The sequence below is a fragment of the Bombus affinis genome, unplaced genomic scaffold (genome assembly GCF_024516045.1).
Source record: "Bombus affinis isolate iyBomAffi1 unplaced genomic scaffold, iyBomAffi1.2 ctg00001117.1, whole genome shotgun sequence".
NCBI classification, from domain to species: domain Eukaryota; kingdom Metazoa; phylum Arthropoda; class Insecta; order Hymenoptera; family Apidae; genus Bombus; species Bombus affinis.
Genome location: NW_026109564.1, coordinates 7,807 through 29,021, shown reverse-complemented (window position 1 = coordinate 29,021; position 21,215 = coordinate 7,807). Strand labels below are relative to the sequence as shown.

At 33.3% G+C, this 21,215-nt stretch overlaps 1 protein-coding gene and 2 long non-coding RNA genes across 15 annotated transcripts; 2 read left to right on the top strand and 1 right to left on the bottom strand.

Moving 5' to 3' along the window:
- Positions 1-563: 563 nt before the first annotated feature.
- Positions 564-5,219, bottom strand: LOC126928595 (omega-amidase NIT2-like). Of its 13 annotated transcripts, XR_007716817.1 has the most exons (7): positions 5,205-5,219; positions 4,832-5,090; positions 3,839-4,561; positions 3,605-3,751; positions 2,844-3,033; positions 2,231-2,399; positions 564-1,951 (listed from the first exon to the last, which is right to left on the bottom strand). XR_007716817.1 is itself a non-coding variant. In XM_050744235.1 (4 exons), exons 2-4 carry the CDS (start codon positions 2,316-2,318, stop codon positions 1,475-1,477), a joined length of 414 nt encoding a protein of 137 aa, XP_050600192.1. In that variant the 5' UTR covers positions 2,319-2,399; positions 2,844-3,156; the 3' UTR covers positions 564-1,474. The 13 variants fall into 13 exon arrangements, 3 of the variants coding, with proteins under 3 accessions (XP_050600192.1, XP_050600194.1, XP_050600193.1); XR_007716819.1 differs by having other exon boundaries at positions 3,178-4,561; XR_007716818.1 differs by having other exon boundaries at positions 3,254-4,561.
- A 2,726-nt stretch (positions 5,220-7,945) lies between these two features.
- Positions 7,946-8,553, top strand: LOC126928594 (uncharacterized). Its single transcript, XR_007716815.1, has 2 exons — positions 7,946-8,094; positions 8,211-8,553. It is a non-coding gene; the product is annotated as an uncharacterized LOC126928594 (long non-coding RNA).
- A 10,974-nt stretch (positions 8,554-19,527) lies between these two features.
- On the top strand, positions 19,528-20,979 carry LOC126928593 (uncharacterized). Its single transcript, XR_007716814.1, has 2 exons — positions 19,528-20,473; positions 20,583-20,979. It is a non-coding gene; the product is annotated as an uncharacterized LOC126928593 (long non-coding RNA).
- The last annotated feature ends 236 nt before the right edge of the window (positions 20,980-21,215 follow it).

Sequence of the window (21,215 nt, the reverse complement as noted above, 5' to 3'; positions counted from 1 at the left end):
AAGTCCAATTCGAGCTTAAAATCCCACGTGAGCTATACTACCACAATAGCCTGAATTTCTATTTGTTCGTTTACTGCCTGTTCGTACTCGGAGCATCCGTTGTAAATTACAGCAAAATCTTCTAATGTGTTCCAGAATATGTCTTCATGGAATTTTAATAATTTATTAAATCTATAGATAACAAATGTAAAACTTACTAATTTATAATTAATATAAAATAAGAGAGCACGAAACTTCCTATTTTATGGACATATTAAATATTTGTAAAAAATTCTGTATCATTAGTATCACTTTAAATTACTTTAAAGGATATAATCCCATAAAGCCGTGACCCCTGAAAGAATCGATGTTCACGCGTGACAAATTGGCGTCGTATGAAAGTTCCGGTATGAACGTTACTAGAGCTGATACCAGCTAGGGGCACAGGTATATGTTCTGGGTTCATTATATATTTATAAAGGGCTGCCGACTCAACGAGTGGTCCGGGTAAATTTAAATTGTAAATAGACAGAGATTTCAAGTAAAAGCCTGGATAAGAGCGGATATGGTATGAGAGTCTGTGGTGGAAAGAGGAACAGGCTGCTTTTATTTGTAAAGTTTGAATTTCCTCGATATCGAAGGTGTTTAAGCCGCAAGTGTGTTTCATGTTAATCGTTCGTGTTAATTCATTCGAGACCGAGATTTTATTGTAATACGATTCCTGGGTGTCAGTACGATCTGAATGTTTTGTTAGAATGATACTGTGCTTTTCTCTCTCTGGAATATTCTTTTCATATTTTAATTTTAAGTCGATGACAATCTTAAATTTTATGCCTCATGTTTTTAAAATATAAAATTATATACTATGTTATACTATAATATATTATGTACAGTTATATATATTATGCCTACTGATTGATATGAATTTCTTTCGGTCTCGAATGCGTTAAAACGGAGCGCAAAGAAGTCGAAATTACTTATTGTAATTGGTAAAACATCGTGAAAGGCAGACAGATACAAGAAAGAAGTTAAACTATAAATTATATTTGCGACATTGTTATGTTTTTGCTTTCTTTAAGCCTTTCATCAAGACAGCCGATCTATAAATATTAATCGACCAATTTCTCTAAGCTTGTAACTTCAAATTAATGTTTATATATATAAAGAGTTACGTATTAATCTATCTAAATATTTAAAAAGATGTTTAATGTTATAAATGATGGATATTAAAGATGTTCAAAAGAACGTAGTCTTCGCGTGTTCTTTATCATATCCCTGATCAAAGACATTCCAATATTATTACAATATCCAATTACATATTGATACACAAGATATACAGATTATTATTTATAACATTTTGGTTTTCTTAATTGAGTTATTCATTTAGTACAAATGATAAGTAATTAGTAATAAGTCATAAAAAAAAAAAAAAAAAAAAAAAAACGGTATTGTAGTAGAAATATTATAAGAAAACATTTTCTGTTTCAGTGTAGAGTTACTCCTTTTTATAGACAGTGTCGTACAAATCCGTACGTCTTTGAGAAAATGTAGGTATCTGAGCCCTTACTTCCTCAACAACTTTCAAATCTGAGAGAAAAGAAAAACATACGAAGTAATAAGTAATGCTTGCTAATAAATTCAACAAATACAGAGGGAGCCGGCAAAATCGATGAACCAACGAGACTAAAAGTTAATTACATCATGGATTTCTCGCTTTTAATGTTAAGCTGGAAATTACCGATATCGGTGACCACCATATTTTCCTGAGTTTCCAAATCATAAAGGATTTTCTCCCAGGGATTTGTCAACTGTGTATGTCCCCATGCGACATAACTTGCTGAAGGAACACGAGCCGGTGATATACAGGCGACGTATAATTGATTGTCATTCGCTCTGGAACGCTGAAGTAATGACCAGTGCAGTGGTCCAGTGGTCATATTGAATGCCGCCGGATATATCAGCATTTGGCAACCTAACACAGAGAAATGGGAAATACGAGACCACTGAATTTTAGTTAACTTTGTAGCTGCACAGTCCATATTCCATAATTTATGAATATGCGAGAACAGTCCTCTTGTCGTGCTTCTAATTCTTTTATTTATTTCATTTTCAGCGAATATACTGGTTTTTTAAATTAAGCTCCTTTTTATACAGAGTTACAGATTATATTGATTATATTTTATATAGAATATATTTAAGAAAGATAGTTACTTTCATGCTAGTTAAGTATTGTTCGATTAAGCTACTGTACCTTTGTTCCGATAAATGCGTGCCATTTCCTCGAATCTGATATCATAGCAAATGCCAATACCTATTTTGCAGCCCTTCACATCAAACATTGTTAGGGAATTACCAGGACTGAGTGAATCACTCTCTCGGAAAGTAATCTTGTTGGGAATGTCGATGTCGAATAGATGTACCTAATAACATAAAAATATAGTTGCTAACTCTATTGCTGTAACTTTTGTAATTTAACATCAATGTTACGAACTTCTAAACTTTAATTGTTTTTTATTTAATAACTGACAGCGTTTTTATCACTTTCTTTTATTAAAAAGTTTTATCATTTAATAATATTTGAGAAGGAATATTTTTTAAGAAAAAATAAGTTTTTTTCCTATGTGAAAAATTTATATTACAAAACAAATATATTGTACAAAAATTTATATATTATATTACGACCAAAAATGTATGTTTCTCGTATCAAAACGTATTTTATAAACCTATAACATATTTTTTAAATTATAGAATTGGTTATAGTACACGTATGTACATATGCATATTCCTAAATTATTCCTAGATAGAGTCACTTTCTCCACCCCAATATTTTCAATTTCAAAGCCACATGGAGGTATATTATTTACCTTCCGGTGTTTTGCTATCAAAGTTCCATCGGGACCCCAAATAGTACAGGTATTGTACAATTTATCGCCCTCTATTTCAGGTATCGTACCACCAACTACATAAATGCTGTTTTCCTTAGCTGCCTTCGATAAAGCAACGCTCGTTTCACCGTTTCATCAGGAATACTCTCGGCGTATTTTGGAAACTATTCTGCATTGCAATATTTCAATTAATGAAAAATAACTGTCCTTTGTTCCAACCATAAATTAGGTTGAAATGTTTGTCAATTTTTTATTTTTTAAATTATTAAAATAACTAAATTTTATATTTAGATTTACTTAAATATATAATTACTTAGATAATAGTACATATAATAAATTGTTTCTACAGGTTCAAGATGAAAAATGAATATTTAGAAATGTTTAATTACAATCATGCTATTTGGGTCAGTACCAGTGACTTGTTACTTAACGACTTTGCTAGTACTTTTTGAAACATAAAGTTAGATTTTAACTAACTTTAATTTTTAACTATTATAGGTGGAATTATAAATACAAAATAATTGATAATACTAGTTTATAAGTATCTAATTATTAGTATCTTAAAAAATATATTTATACAAAAATCACGATAATCATAAAAATGGGGAAATTCTATATTCTCGAGTCAATTCACAATCTTTATGGAAGTATGAACGTTAAGGTAATTTGTCTACTTTTACTTTTTTCTATATAGTTGTTATACATATAATAAATTATTAGAAAAAGAAACAAATTATTACGTATTCCATATGGTGAATTAAAGCATTCAGGAAGAGCGATAATATCAGCATTATGCTCTTTCGCGCTTGAAATGTAGGAAACTGCCCGCTCTACATTTTTGCTTTTTACTTCATTTACTTGAAGTTGTACCAACGCCAAGCGAAATGCTAAAATGTTGGAAAAGTTAAATACACTCGGTTATATATTTCCCATACTTTTTATTTATAAATACTTTATACATAGTGAATACTTACTCGACATCGTTCGCACTACTTGTTTAACGATGTTCGTAAGTATCATAATGTTCTTTGAGGTTATGTATGGTATTACTCGATATCAACATTACGTAAGCAATACGCGGGGATTTTTAATAATTATTGATAAAGTTTAGGACATTAACTTTGATGTAATTGTAAACATTATTACATATTATAATTAAATGTAATTTTCAGTTAAGGGTAAGAAAAGAAATATACTTTTGTAAAAATACACTTTATTATAAAATCTGTATAAATAAAATTGTACAATTTATCTTGAAAGTAAAATGACCGAATACGTTCCTGGAAAATATTACTGCCTACTAAATGATCGAGATCTTGATCTTTCTCGTCGTCTCGTTTTTTACTTGATCTTTCAGACGAGCAATCGTACTTCTTACGTTTCTTTGACTTCTTCAATCTTTTTAATTTATAAGAATCATTACTATTAGAGTTACTTCTTTCTCTCCGTCTCTTCTTTTCAGAATCACTATCGCTGTCATCATTAGATTCGGAGCGCCTTTTTCGTCTTTCTGATTTTTTATCCCCCACTTTATCATACTTGTTCTTATTGTGCATCGTACTTCCGATTTTCTTTCTTTTATTACTACTTTTGTTCTTCACCGTCTTCGGGGTCAGGGGACATTGATCTTTTTCTATCCATCTTTTGCTTGAGTCCCTTGGATTCCTTGTCCTTATATTCCTCATACTTTTTTGTATCTGAAATTAACCCCATAAAATACTGAAATCTAAAACCTCTACATTTATCATATTTTATATAAAGATAGAAGGGACCTTTAAAAAATTGCATGCAACAACACACTTACAGATACTCTTGAATTAGTTTTTCTACATGTCCGATTATGTCTTTATATGTATATGTCAATTCAAATTTATTTTCTTAAATGTCCCTTAATGAAAAACTAACACTTCATATTAACTTTGAACTTTTGAGTTCTTAGAATATTCTGATTTAGTCACTGGCTGTACCATAAATTCATTTACAGATATTATATTTCCACCAAGAGCTAGTTTTATTATGAGCCTTCCTGCATCATCATCGAATCCTTCTATTTGACCATAATTATTACTTTGTTCTCCAGCTATAATTTTCACAAATGTTCCTTTCTCGATTTTAACTTCTTCCTCTTCTTTTTTGAAATCTGTATTTTTCTTCTGCAATGCTACTTTGTCTGCTCCAAGACCCATACCTTTTGGTCGTAATTCTGGTATGACAGCTGCTACTAATCTGTAATAGTTAGAATAAACGATTGTGAAATAAAAAATGATGTTCTCTGTTTACTTTCCAATAAGTGATGTATTAAATACATATAATTAATTTAATCCAGAGTAAAATTCATACTTTTCATTTCAACCAATTCCCTTTCCTGGTTGCCATCCCATTCCCCTTAACATTGCTACACCAAAAGCATCAATAGGAATTTTTTCATAATCTTCTAACGTAGACTGAAAAATACAAAACGATATTTATAATATGCAAATGTAATACATCTGTGCATTGCACATCAATATGTTGATAACGTACCTGTTCTTTGCCTCTTAATGATTCATCTTCTACTAAAGGTAAAGTTAAATCATTTGTTTTAGTTTCATATTTATTCTTTGACTTAAGTTCCCCAATGATTTCTTTAGTCGCTTGCTCTTCTAAAGTAACAACTTTATTTTCACTATCTTCAACTGGCTCTTTCTTTATTGATATTATTGGCGATGTTTTTCCATTAGATAGCTTTGATTTTGCCTCGTTAACACTAGCGTCTCCTACCTTTTCCTTATCTGCCTTCGGAAGGAAAATGTCTGCATCTATTTTATTAAGAATTCTATCATGCCAGGTTTTTGAACCTAGTAATGGAATAATTAGAGGTTCATCTTTTTTTTCTTCCTCATTGAAATAAAAAAATTGTTTTCAAATATATATATTCCGCTATTGGTGATTTTTATAGGTTAGGTTGAGGTTATATGTTTCTTGATTATAAATTTTACTTTTTGAACTCACCCTATTACTTTAATACCTTTCTCATCAAGGCATTCAATGTAATCAACTTTCTTTTTTTCTTGTGGAATAGCATTTTTTAACACAGGTTTCTTAATAGATTTCGCAAAACCGAAGGAAATCTTCTTTCCTTCTTCTGCCATTTATTTGTTATTTTAACACTGACTTATAGATCAATACACATGTATATACTAGACATAAAGATTGATGTCACTTGAATCTACGTACATGAATCTGATATCTTATTATACTTTATTAATCTACTCAAAATTACTTGCACATTACTAAAATTTCATTCCGACAATGTATCAAGCGTCTGAATAAGTGACATTAAAGTAAACATATATCAAAGAGGAAATAAGAAGAACTGACGCCTATGGTTTTCTATGTTACAGAGCTAGTGCTGCATCATACGGCCAAATGCCGAAGGTGGCTTATGCTAGTATATACCTGCCTATACGTTTCAATGAGAAAATCGATATTATGTGTTCATGTGAAAATTCACATTTCCCTAGGAGCTGTATTTTGATAGATTTAAGCTTCTAATGGAGCATTTTAAACGTATAGAGTATACTATGAAGTAGATAGTAGTGCGGATCATTTTATATTCATAGAAAGTTTGAATGTATAGAAATGTACAAAATGCTCATGATATGCAAAAATATGCAAAATATTCAAAGTAAACCAATCATCAAAAAGTTTAGAAGGTGAAACAAATTTCTTTAATAACACCTAGATTAATTTTTATTTGTTAACAATCCCATATATAACCATAGCTTTCGCCCGGCGCATATACGCGCCCATACATGCGTTAATAAGATAAAAGGAAATAAAAGACAGATTATCGATAAAATACACTAACACATATGTAATACGTGGAGATATTACCACTCAGATTACACATATTATATATTATAAGGGAAGATGTATACCACGTATACATATATGTAGAACGAACATTTCAAACTTGTTTATAACGCGTGCGCACACATACATGCACGCACACGAACAATTTTTCGAACGATAATTATATTAATAATTTATAACCATTTATATTTTTATATTTTTATATTTTTATATTTTTATATTTTTATATGATAAGCATTTATATTTTTTAAAATATGTTCTTATGGCATACATATTTATTCCACGCTTCATATCTATCCACATCCGTAACTGTAGGTGACATTGTTTTTTAACAATTTTGCTATTATTTCATAATTCTTTAATTCATATTTCAAAGTCGTAACAGATGTTTCTTTTTTTTTTTTTTTTCAAGTTTTTCCCATATTGGACTTATTTCGAGCAGCCATGCTTGCTTACAAAGCAATTTTATATCCACGCAAGAATATTTTTCAGTAGATTTTATTATGTGGTTTACAATATCCATATTCTCTAATAACTGGTTGCTAAGGTATAATTTGAACATACCAAGTCGAGTAACTTCATTTGGTAATGATACGTATATTTTCTTTTCAAGGCATCTGCGTAAAGCTGCATCAATGTCCCTAATAATATATTTACAATAAATATTATTGTTCTGTTATATTAATAATAACAAAGGAATATTCCGCACAACACAATAATTAAGATTAAGATAATGAATAATTATGATATTAAGATATTTTCTACTTAGAAAACATTGAAATAGCGTGATATACATAGCAAGGGCAATTAGTTGCAGCCAAAAGAACTACATTAGAATTTTCGTTAGATACTAATCCATCCAATCTAGAAAGAAGTTCTGATCTGAATCTCTTTGCAGGTTCAGACAATGTACAGTTTACTCCTTTATTTGTGCCTATCCAGTCAATCTCGTCGATAAAAATAATTGTAGGCGAAAAATTATAGGCAAGTTCAAATAAAACCTGTTCAGTTTAACAAATGTATTAATGTAACTATTCTATTTATATATGATTATTATTATATATGATATATTCCAGAATCTCTTCTTCATAGACAAAGGAAATCAACTTACACGGATATACTTCTCGGAATCACCTCTCCATTTGCTCACCAATGAGCTGGCCGTTATGTTAAAAAAGGTGCATTGACATTCCAGGGAGAAAATGGGCCTTTAAAAAAGATAAGGTACTTGAGGAGATACACAATGGCCTCCTTAATAGCAGATTTACATTCCTCTAGGCCTACGATGTTGTCCCAATATACATTTAATTTTGTCAGTATGATTTCCTACGACAATACAAAGATGAAATGGCGCATAATCTCCGTATTAATTTCCGTAAGTGTTATGTAATTCGTTATTTAAAGCTTTACTGAAATCAGTATTTACAATACGTATATTAATCGAAAATAACTTACGCATGAAATGTCTTCAATAATCTTCCATAATTCCAGATTGTCTATATAAAGCTTCTGAGCCTATTTTGATATCTTTGATTGCGTGGATTGTTCCATTAAGATGTTAAATAGCTCTCCTCTTCTGATGAAGATTCATCGCTTTCATTGGCGAAAATTGATGTCACTGTCATTGCGAGATTAATATCATCCGTAGCATCACCCCTCATCTTCTGTTGTGCATTCCTCCCTTTCACAGACCCAGATACAGACTCACTTCTCGTTTGTTTGCTAACAGATTTGACACGTTTTACTACTTCTTCAAAGATTGAATGATATTGTAATCGATACGTTGAATACGTTGAGAACGTTGAATAGTGTTAAATAATTTAAATTCTTACACTTTGTTCGCATTTGTCATTTCCCTCGTCTTTATTTCCTTTTCAGTTATTTTCTTGCACAATATAGGATATTTTTGGAATTTCATCTTGTAATAATTTTCATATTCTGTAAGAATAATTTCCAAATCGACGTTGTCGCAGACTCGATATTTCCGAGGTAGACGAGCTTCCCGGATTAATACATCGCTAATGTCTACATATCTAAAAAATATAATTTTTAATTCATTGAACAAATTTTATGCTATGAGTACACACTATACGATAATCATCAATTAACTGTTTTATTTCTAGGTAAGACAGACAAAAAGAATGTACTGTCTATTTATTATTATATAAATCCTCGGCGATAATTTTTTGCCTTCTGCCTTTTAATTTCTCATTTTTAAAGTTTGAATTTAAATATATTTTCATTTATAACTAGTTAATCTACGTTATCGATTGAGTTACTCTATAACTACTGAGTTACCGATGTCGATTTTCAAATTTTGGTTCCTTCCCCTCTTTCCGCACTAATTTCTATTTCGATTGGTCGCCGATATTATTCGAAAAAATTGCAACTAAGAAGATATCTAAATATATACACATAATATAAATATATAAACATAATTTTGTTATCTACTATCTTGATACGTGCAAAGATAAATCTTAATGATATATAATACAGCGTAAATGGTTATAAATAATTAATTATTGACAATAATTATAAGAATTATCGAAAGAAAAAATCATAGATACTATGTGCGAGTGTAAAATATCACAAAAAATGAACAACAATTGTGAAAAACGCAATATGGCAAATCAATGACAAAACACACTCATGACTGTCATGGAAGTTCCAAAGTCTTTTCGCAAATTATGAGATATCTTATTTGTGGTACCTTGCAGCGATAAATCACCGTTCATTGTAATAGTTTTAAATGTGATAATGATATCCTTGTATTGACTATCGTTTTTCGATAGTTACGAGAATTTTCGTTTATTACTTTGAGACAATCCGTCACTTCCTTTCTCTTATAAAGTTTCCCTTCAACTCCGTTGAAAACTGAGCATCAAACAGGAGACGAACGATTTGTTGTCATGGCAATGTTAGTTCACACGTAAGCAGGGTGCGAATATAATGATGGAATAGTCGAATCCTGTCTACTGTATAGTAAGATGGATGCGACATGGAAATAGAAAGAGAAGGCTGTATATAAGCATTTTCTGTCCTTGTTTAATCAGGCATGCACACTAGTGGACACTGACGGCGCTCGTTTACCGTTGTTACACATTTCCGGTACAAGTACGCGGGCATTAGAGAAGGACGGAACGGTCTCTCTCTTTACCCCTATATCGCGTTTTTAGTTCGCTCACGCGCTCTGTACTTATATCTATTACATTTCCACCATAAGCAGCGGCCGTGCAGTGACTTACAAAAGTTTCGAACTCGCGGACGTTTAATCACGTTCCCTACTCCGAAGGGGTAAGTACAAAGTTGCTCGTCTCAGTACTCTTGTTAGAAGTTTTATCATCTTTTTCATTTCGTGGCTACAAGTTTCCCAGGAAATTCTTATCGTTTTACAAGGGCTGTGGGACACAGTGACGTCAGCTATCGATCATATACGCGAATTTGTTGTAAATTAATTAGGAGAATATCTGGAGTTGTTTATCGTTGCCAGCTGTAAAATATTAGAATTTTTCATTCATAATTGTCATATTTTCGACTCTTCCGTTGCCAAGACCATCTTGAAAGATTTTTGGTATGTTCCATCACCCTTGTTAAAAGTGTGCCCATTGGTTAGCTATATTGATTTTAAAAACCAATACGTATATCAAGTTTATTATTTAACAGAAACAAAGAAATTCGTTTTATTAACGAATTTTCGATGTTTCTTCTCAATTTCCTTTAGCATCGAACGAAGAACATTATTTGATCAAACGTTTCATCGTTCAGATTATATTTCGTTTAAAAAGATTGAAATTGATATTGAGATAAAATCAAAAAGTATCCGTTGTTCTCGAACATTCTAGTATTCCTTCGCCGCCCGGGAGAAAGACAGGTATGAAGAAAGAGGATATTTTTTTTTATTAACTTTTTAATATTGATATTTCGACAAATATTGACGTGTGCAGTGAGAAAATCGAGTGAAATTTTCAATAATATCGTTTTAATAATTTGTGAAACGAATTAGTTTGGTTTTTTCCATTTTTATTAGTTTCCGTCAGTGCTGATTGACGCGCCACTGCAGTTTCCATTTCCGTTTCTCGAAATTTCCTACGTCCTTGGTCTTTGGGACTCTTTGCCCAGGTAACTGCATTGCTTCTGGGTACGTCTCACCGTTCGGGTCTCTCGAGCTTTCGGTGTCAGTTGTTACCGTTGAAGGAAGAGAAGCTAGTGACGGATATTATCGGATAAATCGTTTATTCTGGAAAAGTTCGAGTAAGTTCGTTCTGTTTGAATAAATCAAGACATAGATCAATTTTTATCGTATCATCGTGATTCGCCATGTCGTACGTTTGGTTTCGGGATACCATATGTTTTTAATTTGGTACTTTTAATTTGACATTTTACGCCTATAATCGTGACAGGAAGATACTTTCAGTGAATTATAAATATTTTAAATTATAAATTATAAATATTTGTTATAAATTACAATCATACTACGGGGAAAAGTGAAACATATGTTTTCTTGTGGAACGATTCATGTGATAGTAAATTATTCGAAGCATAATAATGCAATTATTTCTGTGTTATTGCTTTATCGAAGCATAATAAAGCATTAAACATCTATACGGTAACATTTACGGACGAATATTGGGGTAATATTATCGCGTCGCTTTAATCTGGCATTTAATGCTTTGATTGCGGTCTTTGAAATGGCATCACAGATGCTGGTATAATATCACACGAAAAAGGAAGGACCACCAAGTGCACCAGTGCGTTGCAGCCATCGGGGGTGGCTTTGACGCCGGTGCCGAGGAGAGGCGCAGAACGTGTTCGATCGACCCGCGAACGCAGCCCGTGCTCGTACTGCGACAGAGTTCGTTTCAGTTAGTCTCAGTCGCTGTTTGCCCGTCGACAGCGTATAGTCGCGCCGGCCAACGATTATTTTTTTCTTTTTTTGTTTCTCGATAATTCTCTCGCAACGTTCTATACGTACACGTTCTATACGTACACCATCAGTTTATCGCGTGATCATTGTTCCCGCTTCCCCTACCTTTTGTCACGTCCTTCAAAGAAGATTTCCCTTCAGTTTTTTGTTGTTTGGGGAAAATTCATCGCTCGGACACATGGATTTATCGACACGACGGTTTATCGAGGCATCAGCGTGATGTACTTTTCAAGTTTCATATTTTCTCTATGATACTTTCTAAGGAGAATTTAGAATTCGAAAGATATCAATTTCCAGGAAATATAGGTCTTTATGAGACCATCGATAGGTTTGAATTTAATTAACTCTCTTATAATTGGTATTTCAATTTTTTAATTCCTTAAATTTAGCTTTCTTTAGACGATATAACGCGGGCATTTTATGATATATCCAATATATTCGTATATATTTTACTTTATACATTCGATAAATTTCCTTGGTTGGCCGGCCTGCAACCCACATACGGCACTTAATAAAAATTTGTTTCGTTAGAGGTCGGTGTTTGTTCATCTTCGTCATAAAAATGTCATGACGTCATATCATATCACAAGGGTTCTTCTGAAAGCTAGATATTCGATAACAAGATTAATGGTCTTCGGTAGCTTGCAATGTCAAGCTTTGAACTGGCGGGATCGCCTTGCTGTCAAATCGCCATTCAGCAGCGACCATATTCTTTAACTACGTTCAAGACGTATATCACGCTACAGGAACCATCAAAGGAGGATAATTGCAAGTTAGTTGCCCCTTAGAAACGAGACAGTTGGTTGTTACTTGTTATCCGTAGTTGGTAGTTGTTCTCCTTAGTCGCCACATATTATAAAGACGACATTCATAGTCACCAGTTGCCTTCGCTAATAGTTTCTTGTTGTCTGTAGTTAGTTCTCGTCATCGCTATGTATTCCATCAACCACGTAAAATTTAACATATAGGATTTTATTCTTTTTTATTCTTTCTGTAGGAAGATTCTTTAAGTAATATGAATTTAAGTAACTATTTTATGATACAATAAAGTGGAAAAACGATTATTTTACGTAACGTAATGTTTTAAAGAACATTGAATTTAAAGGATTCAGATAGATATCTTAAACGTAATTAAACCCTCCATATCGTAACAAATTAAAAGAAATTGCGCAAGAAAGTACAAATACATTTAATGCATAAAACATATATTTAAAATCCAAATGTAGGCGTTGACGCGTGCGTGCTACATGTTCGAAACGTTCGTTACATCCGCGATAAAATTTGTAACGACGAAGAAGCTTAACATATGGTGTGCTTCAAGACGATAGTAAAAAGTGTTGGCGGATTTTTCGAAATTTCTTCCATTCTTAATAAAAATATATTGTATAAATATAGTAAGATTTTTCAAATTTAAATAGTTATAATGATTTGAAACTTTACAATCGTACGGTTCTGTTTTATCCTTTGAATATACCTGTCATTTTCATATCTCCTTTTAACTAAACTAAATATTTGGAAATCCTATAATTTGTACACTTCTATTTGTGAATAAGATCGATGAAATTAACGCGTAACTATGCTTTCAATAATGGCTTCGATGTATTGCTCACCATTATGGCGGATTAACGTCTCTAAGTGATCGACCTTAATCACTAAATGGCAGCCGCGATTCAGTGGTAGAGCCTTACACATGACGGACATTGCAAGCGCTTGTAAGACGTCTATCGTGAAACGTTTCCAATAGCATCGATTACGACGACGGTGAAATCCGAATAGAAATATATATCGCGTATCGCTTCAGTCTGACATGTCTTAAAATAGAATCACAATTTTTCGTTCTTAAATAAAAAAAAAAAAAAAAAATAAGAAAAAAGAAAAAAAAGTCTATAAAAATTATATGCAAATAAAATAGATAAATGGATAAATGGTTGTACAAATTTATAAAACAGATATTACAAATATACGTAAATAAATTATATATTTATAAGTTGTTTGTTTAAATATCTGTTTGTTTAAATAAATAAAAGGGATATTTACGACTTACAATGAACGTAGTCCTGTTTTTAGTTTTAAACAAAGCAAAAACGGATAACAACTTTTTAAAATGTAAAACTCAACGCAACAGTGGTTTGTTTTAATTAATCAATAACGTTCAAAGTTAATTAATTTAGAGTGGTTTGTACATTTTGTATGCTCGCCGTATTTTAACGTTTGATGTGTAACGTTTGATGTAGTACTTGATGCCCGAAAAATCGAAAAATAATTAAATTTGATCGTTTCGTCGAATTTACAAGTGTGTATATTCGTGTGAAATCCTATGTGCTTGTGTATGCTGATGTGAAAGGCGGTAATATATTTTTCTTTTTTCGATTATTGTTGTCAACTTTTGTGTGGAATAAATCAATTCCGTGAATAGAAGTGCAATCAATACAGCTTACTATGAAATGATAGCACAACAACAGTACATATCGCCATTGACGTCAGCTTCACAAAATTTCTCGAGTATCGAGGTCGTCCATTTGGGTTAAGAATTTATTTCCAAAATGCCACAAGCACGAATATCTTATGGAAATCCACTGTATTTCCACTGTAATTTTTAATAATCAGATTCCATATTGTATGCTACGATTCGAGGAAAATCCGCAGCTAATTATTATCTTTGCTGCCTTTAAATACCATAAATAGTCGTCCGTAAATTTTAAAAGATTTTCTGTGCCATACTTATATTGTGTATTTTAGTCTTAAGGTGCGGGTCGTGTTCAATTAATCGAAAGTGATGAAACTGTAATGGGTCACGATAGTCAAATATTAAAAATGGTCTCGTTGGCTACATTTAAAATCTTTACGAGATATATATGCATAGTACGTTGCTACTAGCAACGGGTAGCGATGAGCAATAGAGAACAGTACCTTCCTTATCTCGTCGTGATTATGTACATACCAGTAATGCACAGTACTCGTACTGAATATCTTACAACATCTACATAGATTTTCAGATTTGTTTCGAATATTACCAGCATAACCATGATAGTAGAATTCTGTTACAGTATTAATTCTATAGTGCCGTTATGCATAATACAGCCCTAAAATGTTTCTACAAATATACGAATATTTTCGTCAGCTACTATATTCCAACCATGGCTTATTATGAAAGGAAATATATAACGAAATTACTTGTTTTTTTAGACTAAATTAGTTTAATTTGAATAATTTTAGTAATTGTGTAGGATCGAACAACAACTTATCATTAGCTTCACTCGAGACTTGATTGCACGTAGCAACGTAATTGCGTTGGAACTGAGGGTAGAAAACAATGTCAACCGTTAGACGCGTCTGTCTGGCGAATGTGTAACGCGTGAATAATAGATGGCGGCAATCACGTGAACCCTACTTATAGCTGTTTCGGCTTATATCGTAGCATTCAACCTAGGGTAAAACGATAGGGATCATTAGAAGTTGAAAGGCCGGCTGATCAGCCTCATTTTGTTCCATTTTTTAATCAAGCGATGAATCGACAAATTGTACAGATTTCGATGGTTATCACAGTTCTCTGGGAATTTTCAAGCGCGGTTCGTCGAATTTAGTCGGATTGGCTACAGACTCTTTTACGAGCAGCTTGAAACTCGATCTAGTTTCGAGAAAATGAAAAATTCGTTTTATCTCTTTGCTTCCCTGTTCCTTCCTTCCTCTTTTTTTTTGCTTTTTACATTGCGTTAAGACCGGCTAAATAATATTGATTGCCATGGACGTTGGCTGGTTCAAAATCACTGACATCGACGATAACAAAAGTAAGTTTGATGATCATTTATCTGAGCCGGTGTTATTCGACTTGAGCTCTGCACATTTGTTAATATTATTCTAGTAGGGATGAGATACTACAAATTTTAAATAACTTCGATTAAAATTATATTATAAAAATTATATTACATTAACGTTTAGAAGTCAATAAAGTGGAAAGAATTACGCGAGATAATGTAAATATAAATTACATTACAAGGAAACAATACGGCTAGGTAATTTGAAACATTCTGGCTAAAATTGCATTCTTTCAAAGTTAGGACGTACAGTATTTACAAAGCAGATTAAGTATCAAATGGGGTACTTAAGAAAATTCATGTTATCATTCTTTAGTAAACATTTTCAGGTTATAGCCTTCTGCAAAAGCTGCTTTTCGTTACGTTAACGTATTCATTATTAATATTAATCATATTGTTCTTATCTCCTAGGGGCATAACAATCCATTTTTATATTGTGTTAAAGCTAAATTTCTATTATATTTTCGCAAAATTTTCTTTCGTTTTATAGAGAAATGATAGATACACAGCATTTTTTGTTTTATGTTATTTTATATTAAATTGGAGAAAGGTGGATCGCACATAATTGAATAAAATAATATAATGCAAAAAATATCGTACATCTATCATTTCTTTATAAACCGAAAGAAACTTTTGGAACAACCTAATATTTCTCTCCAACGACACTTCTACGATGTTAAAATATTTGATAAAAATATTTGATAAAAATATTAAGAAATTCTAATATTGATTTAAACGTATCGATTTATTTACTTTTCGCTGCCAGAAATTGTTAATTATGATTTCCACTTGAAAGCGTATTTCATATTATGAGGATAAATGATCAAATTCATCTCTAATATACACGTTAGAGAGTCATTTATAGCTGCAATCCTGTTTACCGCTCATATTCCTGGAACTCGATAATTCACTAGGCGATTGCTTTAACCGTGCAGAATACATCCATAAATAATTAATCGCCATTAATATTCCATCGACTTTTGAAAATCCCTGATGTGATCTATTTCACGTGATGAGAATACGTGTAAAGTGAGGTTATTGCTTGATTATCTTTAGTCGAATAAATCGAGTGATTCAAATTATAATGCGGAAGAAAGTCAAAACTATGTATATTATTTTTTTCAATTTTTATGTATCATTTGACGGAAGGAAATTTCGTAAGTAAGGTTCACCTTCTTTAATGTCAATGATTTTGACATATGTTATTAAGCTCCAAATTCTAAGCAATCTTCTATATATATATATATATATATATGTAGTATCTTAATGGGTCTTAGAGGAAAGGACAAGTAATGATGTTTTGATTTAATAAATAATGTTCGAAGCAACGAAATGATTACGATGCTGTCGTACGTCTTATTCTCATAGACGGCTTCCGACTTCCCGATTCACACTCTTCCGCTTCTACACTCGCTCGCTCTCGCTTCTCAAGTCACACTCTGCACACCTTTTGCATCCGTCTTCTCCGGCTTCTCAACTAACACTGCCTTTAGCGTCTCTTTGTCTTTTCCCGTCCTATCGGACACGTGTCCCGAAACGCCCGTGGCCAGAGTCACGCAGGCCCTTTCCACGAAACTATCCACTTAAAAAGAACCGACGACACATTGATGTACCCGACGATGCCGCGGCTCTCGCGGCATTGTTTATGGTTCGGCAGATATCTTAGGCCTTTTGTCCACGATACTACATATATAACATACGTATAATAGCCAAAGTTCAACTGCCAAGTATACGCAAAGCTTTTATTTTCAATTTATGCGACACCACTATGTTTCATGAATTTATTTGCTAACGGTATTGAAACAAATAACAAGCAGAGGACGAACTATCCGTGAACTGTTTTGCCAACGAGTACGCTTCCAATATTTTCTGTTTGAGAAAACACACTTGTTGCTGTTGCAACTCCAAATATTTTTACAGCCGACGTTTTTGCCATGAATCATCGGCTAACATATAAAATAGAGAAAAGCCATAGTTGATTGTAATGGAAATTTAGAAAACCTGAAACTCGATATAGAAGGGAAAAATAAAGGAAAGGAAGGGAGAGATAATTGGAAGCTTGGGGCCAGGTTTAATTCACTGAAACCGGGCTGCTTGTGTCATCACGAAACAGAATTGCCAGTACGTCATTTCTGTGCTCCCGTCCTCGTAAAAACGGTTTCACTCGTTAAGAAAAAACGAATAGGCGGTGAAGAGAGAAAAAAGCAGACAGAGAGCGCTTTTAAAAAGCTGACGAAGCGTGCGTTGCCACAACGAGACACACGGTGCTATTTGTCGTTTTAAATTGCGCCGCAACTTGTTTTTCAGATCTTTGCTAGAGACACGTGAAAACACGTTGGAAGTATATTTCTTGTTTTTGTGGAATTTAGCTGGAAAATAAAAAATAACGTAAAACATGTACTTACGACTTACAGAGTAATTGAATGTATACACTATAATAACCAGCGATTTAAGGCTTTAAAAGATCGAAAAAAAAGAAAAGAAAAGAAGAAAGATAATATGTTGTGGCAGTCTAACTCGATCTAAGGAAATAGAGAGGGAGGGGGTTGGGGGGGGGGGGCAAAGCTTGTTAATCTGGAAAGAATACAAGCATCAATTTCAAGCACTTATAGAGAATCAAGCGGGCTTGTTAAGGTCGTAAGTTGGACAATTATCCCGTGTTAGGTTCAATCAGCTTAGTCCTACACAAAATTGATCGAATCATGTGAAAACAAATGTATTCTGATTTTTGTCGCAGATATTTCTGGTCTACGCACTCCAGTGCCCACAAAGCAGTTATTGAAACAGCTGATTTTCGCCTATTCTAGAGCGACAACATCCCCTGATCTTTTACAACCATGAAGGACCTGTACTCGAAAATACTTGCAATTCTCATCTGCTTGCAGGTTATTTTCGTCACTTTCTTCCCGTCAGGGGCTGGTAAGTTGATACTGATTAATTATACCATCGAAATTCTATATAATGGCTACAAAAAATATTTGCATCATTACCCTCATTTCCTAACGAAGCGCGTTTTTTTACCAAGTTTTATATTTCATTTCATAGTATCAAATCTCTGTAGTTACACGAAAGTATTAAATGATAGGAAACTTGATATACACGAATTTAATTAATTAATAAGTTAGTCGATATACAGCCATTATTATTTCATGTGAAATATTACAACGTCAAAAACTTAACGTTCTTGTACGTACAGTATTAATCACAAATTGTAAGAATGTTTACTGATAAGCAAAATAGATAATATGGAAAACGCAGACCTATGGAAAGAGAATTCCTGACATTAGACAGGAATACGCGATTGCACGAAATATTTTATGGTATGTCTGACATGGAGAATATATGCGGCGAAGTACGAAAAATTCATCCTGAGATATGTATACGACCTACGCGGTACGGGACGTGTTATAAATGGTTTTCGCCACTCAGCCGTATTTGAATTTGTGAACACGATCGAACAAATGACGCGACAATTATTAATTGCCGTCTCTGCCTTAGTAACGATTCGCGTTGGAACGAGGTCGAATCGTTCCGATTCCACGCGCGATTAACAAATAATTACAGTGGACATCAATTACTTGGATGACCTTCGTCATTTCAGCTTAAAACGATTAATTTGATCAAACCAACCAATTATTTCAATTAATACAATCTGCACTTTAAATTCGCACGTCTTGTGTATACACACCGGGCCAGAGAAAAGTTTTCATTCGTTCGAGTAGAACCTTCGTAGTCCTTGAGGACGCGTGTCGCTTCTCGTGCACCTAAAGTTTCGCTCAAATTAACCGATTTATTTGAATTCGAGCGAGTGAAAACCTCTTTGTCACCGTGAGTTTGTTACTTAATTGATACTCTTAGATGCCCTTTGCTTTCAATCTCTTACATCCATTCTTAATTAGTCAAGTCGTTTGACTTTTGACAAGTATTTTGAAACCATTTTACTAACACGAACCTACTTTTTTACTTGAGATTATCCGCTATTTTTATTCAAATGTATATGTACGTATATACACTTTTGAATTTTAAACGAACCTTCTATTATACCTATATCCTTTAAGTGCCGTTTTAAGTTTCAAGAGACTTTAACTCGGATAGCTCGACTTGGAGTTCTAACGTATACTGTAAAGCACACTTGCGAAGTAAAACAGCAAACACGATATAAAAACTTTTTGCCCATGTAAGAAATCGAATAACCTATTTCAACGGTGCTTTAATCTCATCGATGAAGCATCGATGCAACGAAGGAGCATCGTGATAGCCGCAATGCGGATCCGTTGAACAAAAATTTCCTGGTACGGTCGTTTTCGTAATGTTATTAACCGTTTTAGTGTCGGATGTTTCAAGACTCCGTATCGGTTTGTGCTGTGCAGCGCGATAGCGCTTCGTTTATTTATTTGCGAGTAGTACCGATCGACGCGATCGCGCTGCCCTTTTTCATCCTGTTTTTTTCATCGAAATATACCGTTCGACGTGCTCGCGCTTCATTTCATCGGTTATACTGGAAGCGTTACAACAAACACTCAAAAGTTTGCGAAATATTTATGCTCTGCGTTTCGTTTGTGTGATAACATTCTATAATGCAGGATTTGGTTTTCCGATTCAAGAGGTAATTTTTTATATTGGTTTTTTTTTTTATTTGGTTTATGATTATTTGAAAAACGAGTAATTACGAGAGGAAACTCTGATATGACTCGCGACGAGCACGCTTGAGCGCGTTGCGAATTAATGATCGTGACCATACATCGTGGCACAATTTACCACGGTACGCGAATAGAGTGATCACGCTGCGTGGCGTTAAAACGGTTAGCGTAACTGCGCGTACGATTGTCGAGTGACAAAGATATTGACGCTGGTAATCGTTTTCAGTGCATTTAGGAGGAAACTGTACTGATTTCGAAGGACGATCTGTCTTACATGGACAGATGTATGTGCCGGGACCTTGGATTTGCATACACTGCATATGTTACAATTCGAAGTCAACATCTTGCGGGCGTCTCCGCTGTTCAATTCCTGCGGTAAGTATATGCTCATTCTAAGAGCAACCAGCTTAACACAACCATGAGAAACTAAAGTACACCGTTAACGCTTGCATGCTGGTCGTTAAAACACATGCTGCGCGAATAGGGTACACAGCGATTCATTTAACTCGCCTTGAATTAGTTTTAGAAAGACAAACATGGACAGGGATAATTTTTGTCACGAGTCGTTTAATTTATTCGTTCATTAGAACGAATTAATTTACACCTGCTGAGATCGCGATTGATGCGACAAATTCGAAATCTTGTTCCATATAAATATTTTTAAACAAGCACGTCGTAAGCTTTGTATATTTTTTAATCGCAACGAAACTGTTCAGAGAAATGCTGAAATTATTAATTATAAAAGGAGATTTCTACGCATCGTTGTAAAAGTGTCAGGGAAAATATTCGTGAAACAGTTACGTTGTTACAAGTTCTACAAGAAGAAATATCGAAAATCACGTTCCACTTATTCAGTTGCACGTGTAAAAGGTATCTTGCGTTCGCGCAAAAAATCTCTGAAGGATACATGCTTTATAATAATTGGAGTGTCGAAGTTGTTACACGGATCGGCGTACACGTACCTTTTAATGAAACTAGGTTACTCATTCGTTATTCGTTCCTAATTTTCAGCTTCACGATTTTTACGCAATAAAATTTTATACACCTGTTCGGTTTATAAATGATTCAATTCAAATTTAACAGAATTAAAGTTGAAATAATCATTTGTACTTCATTA

Coding starts and splice junctions, on each gene's coding strand:
- LOC126928595 (XM_050744235.1), bottom strand. CDS start 2,318: ATGTTTGATGTGAAGGGCTGCAAAATAGGTATTGGCATTTGCTATGAT. Junction 1,952..2,230: donor ACGCATTTATCGGAACAAAG/GTACAGTAGCTT, acceptor TCTCTGTGTTAG/GTTGCCAAATGCTGATATAT. Junction 1,567..1,717: donor TATGGTGGTCACCGATATCG/GTAATTTCCAGC, acceptor CTTTTCTCTCAG/ATTTGAAAGTTGTTGAGGAA.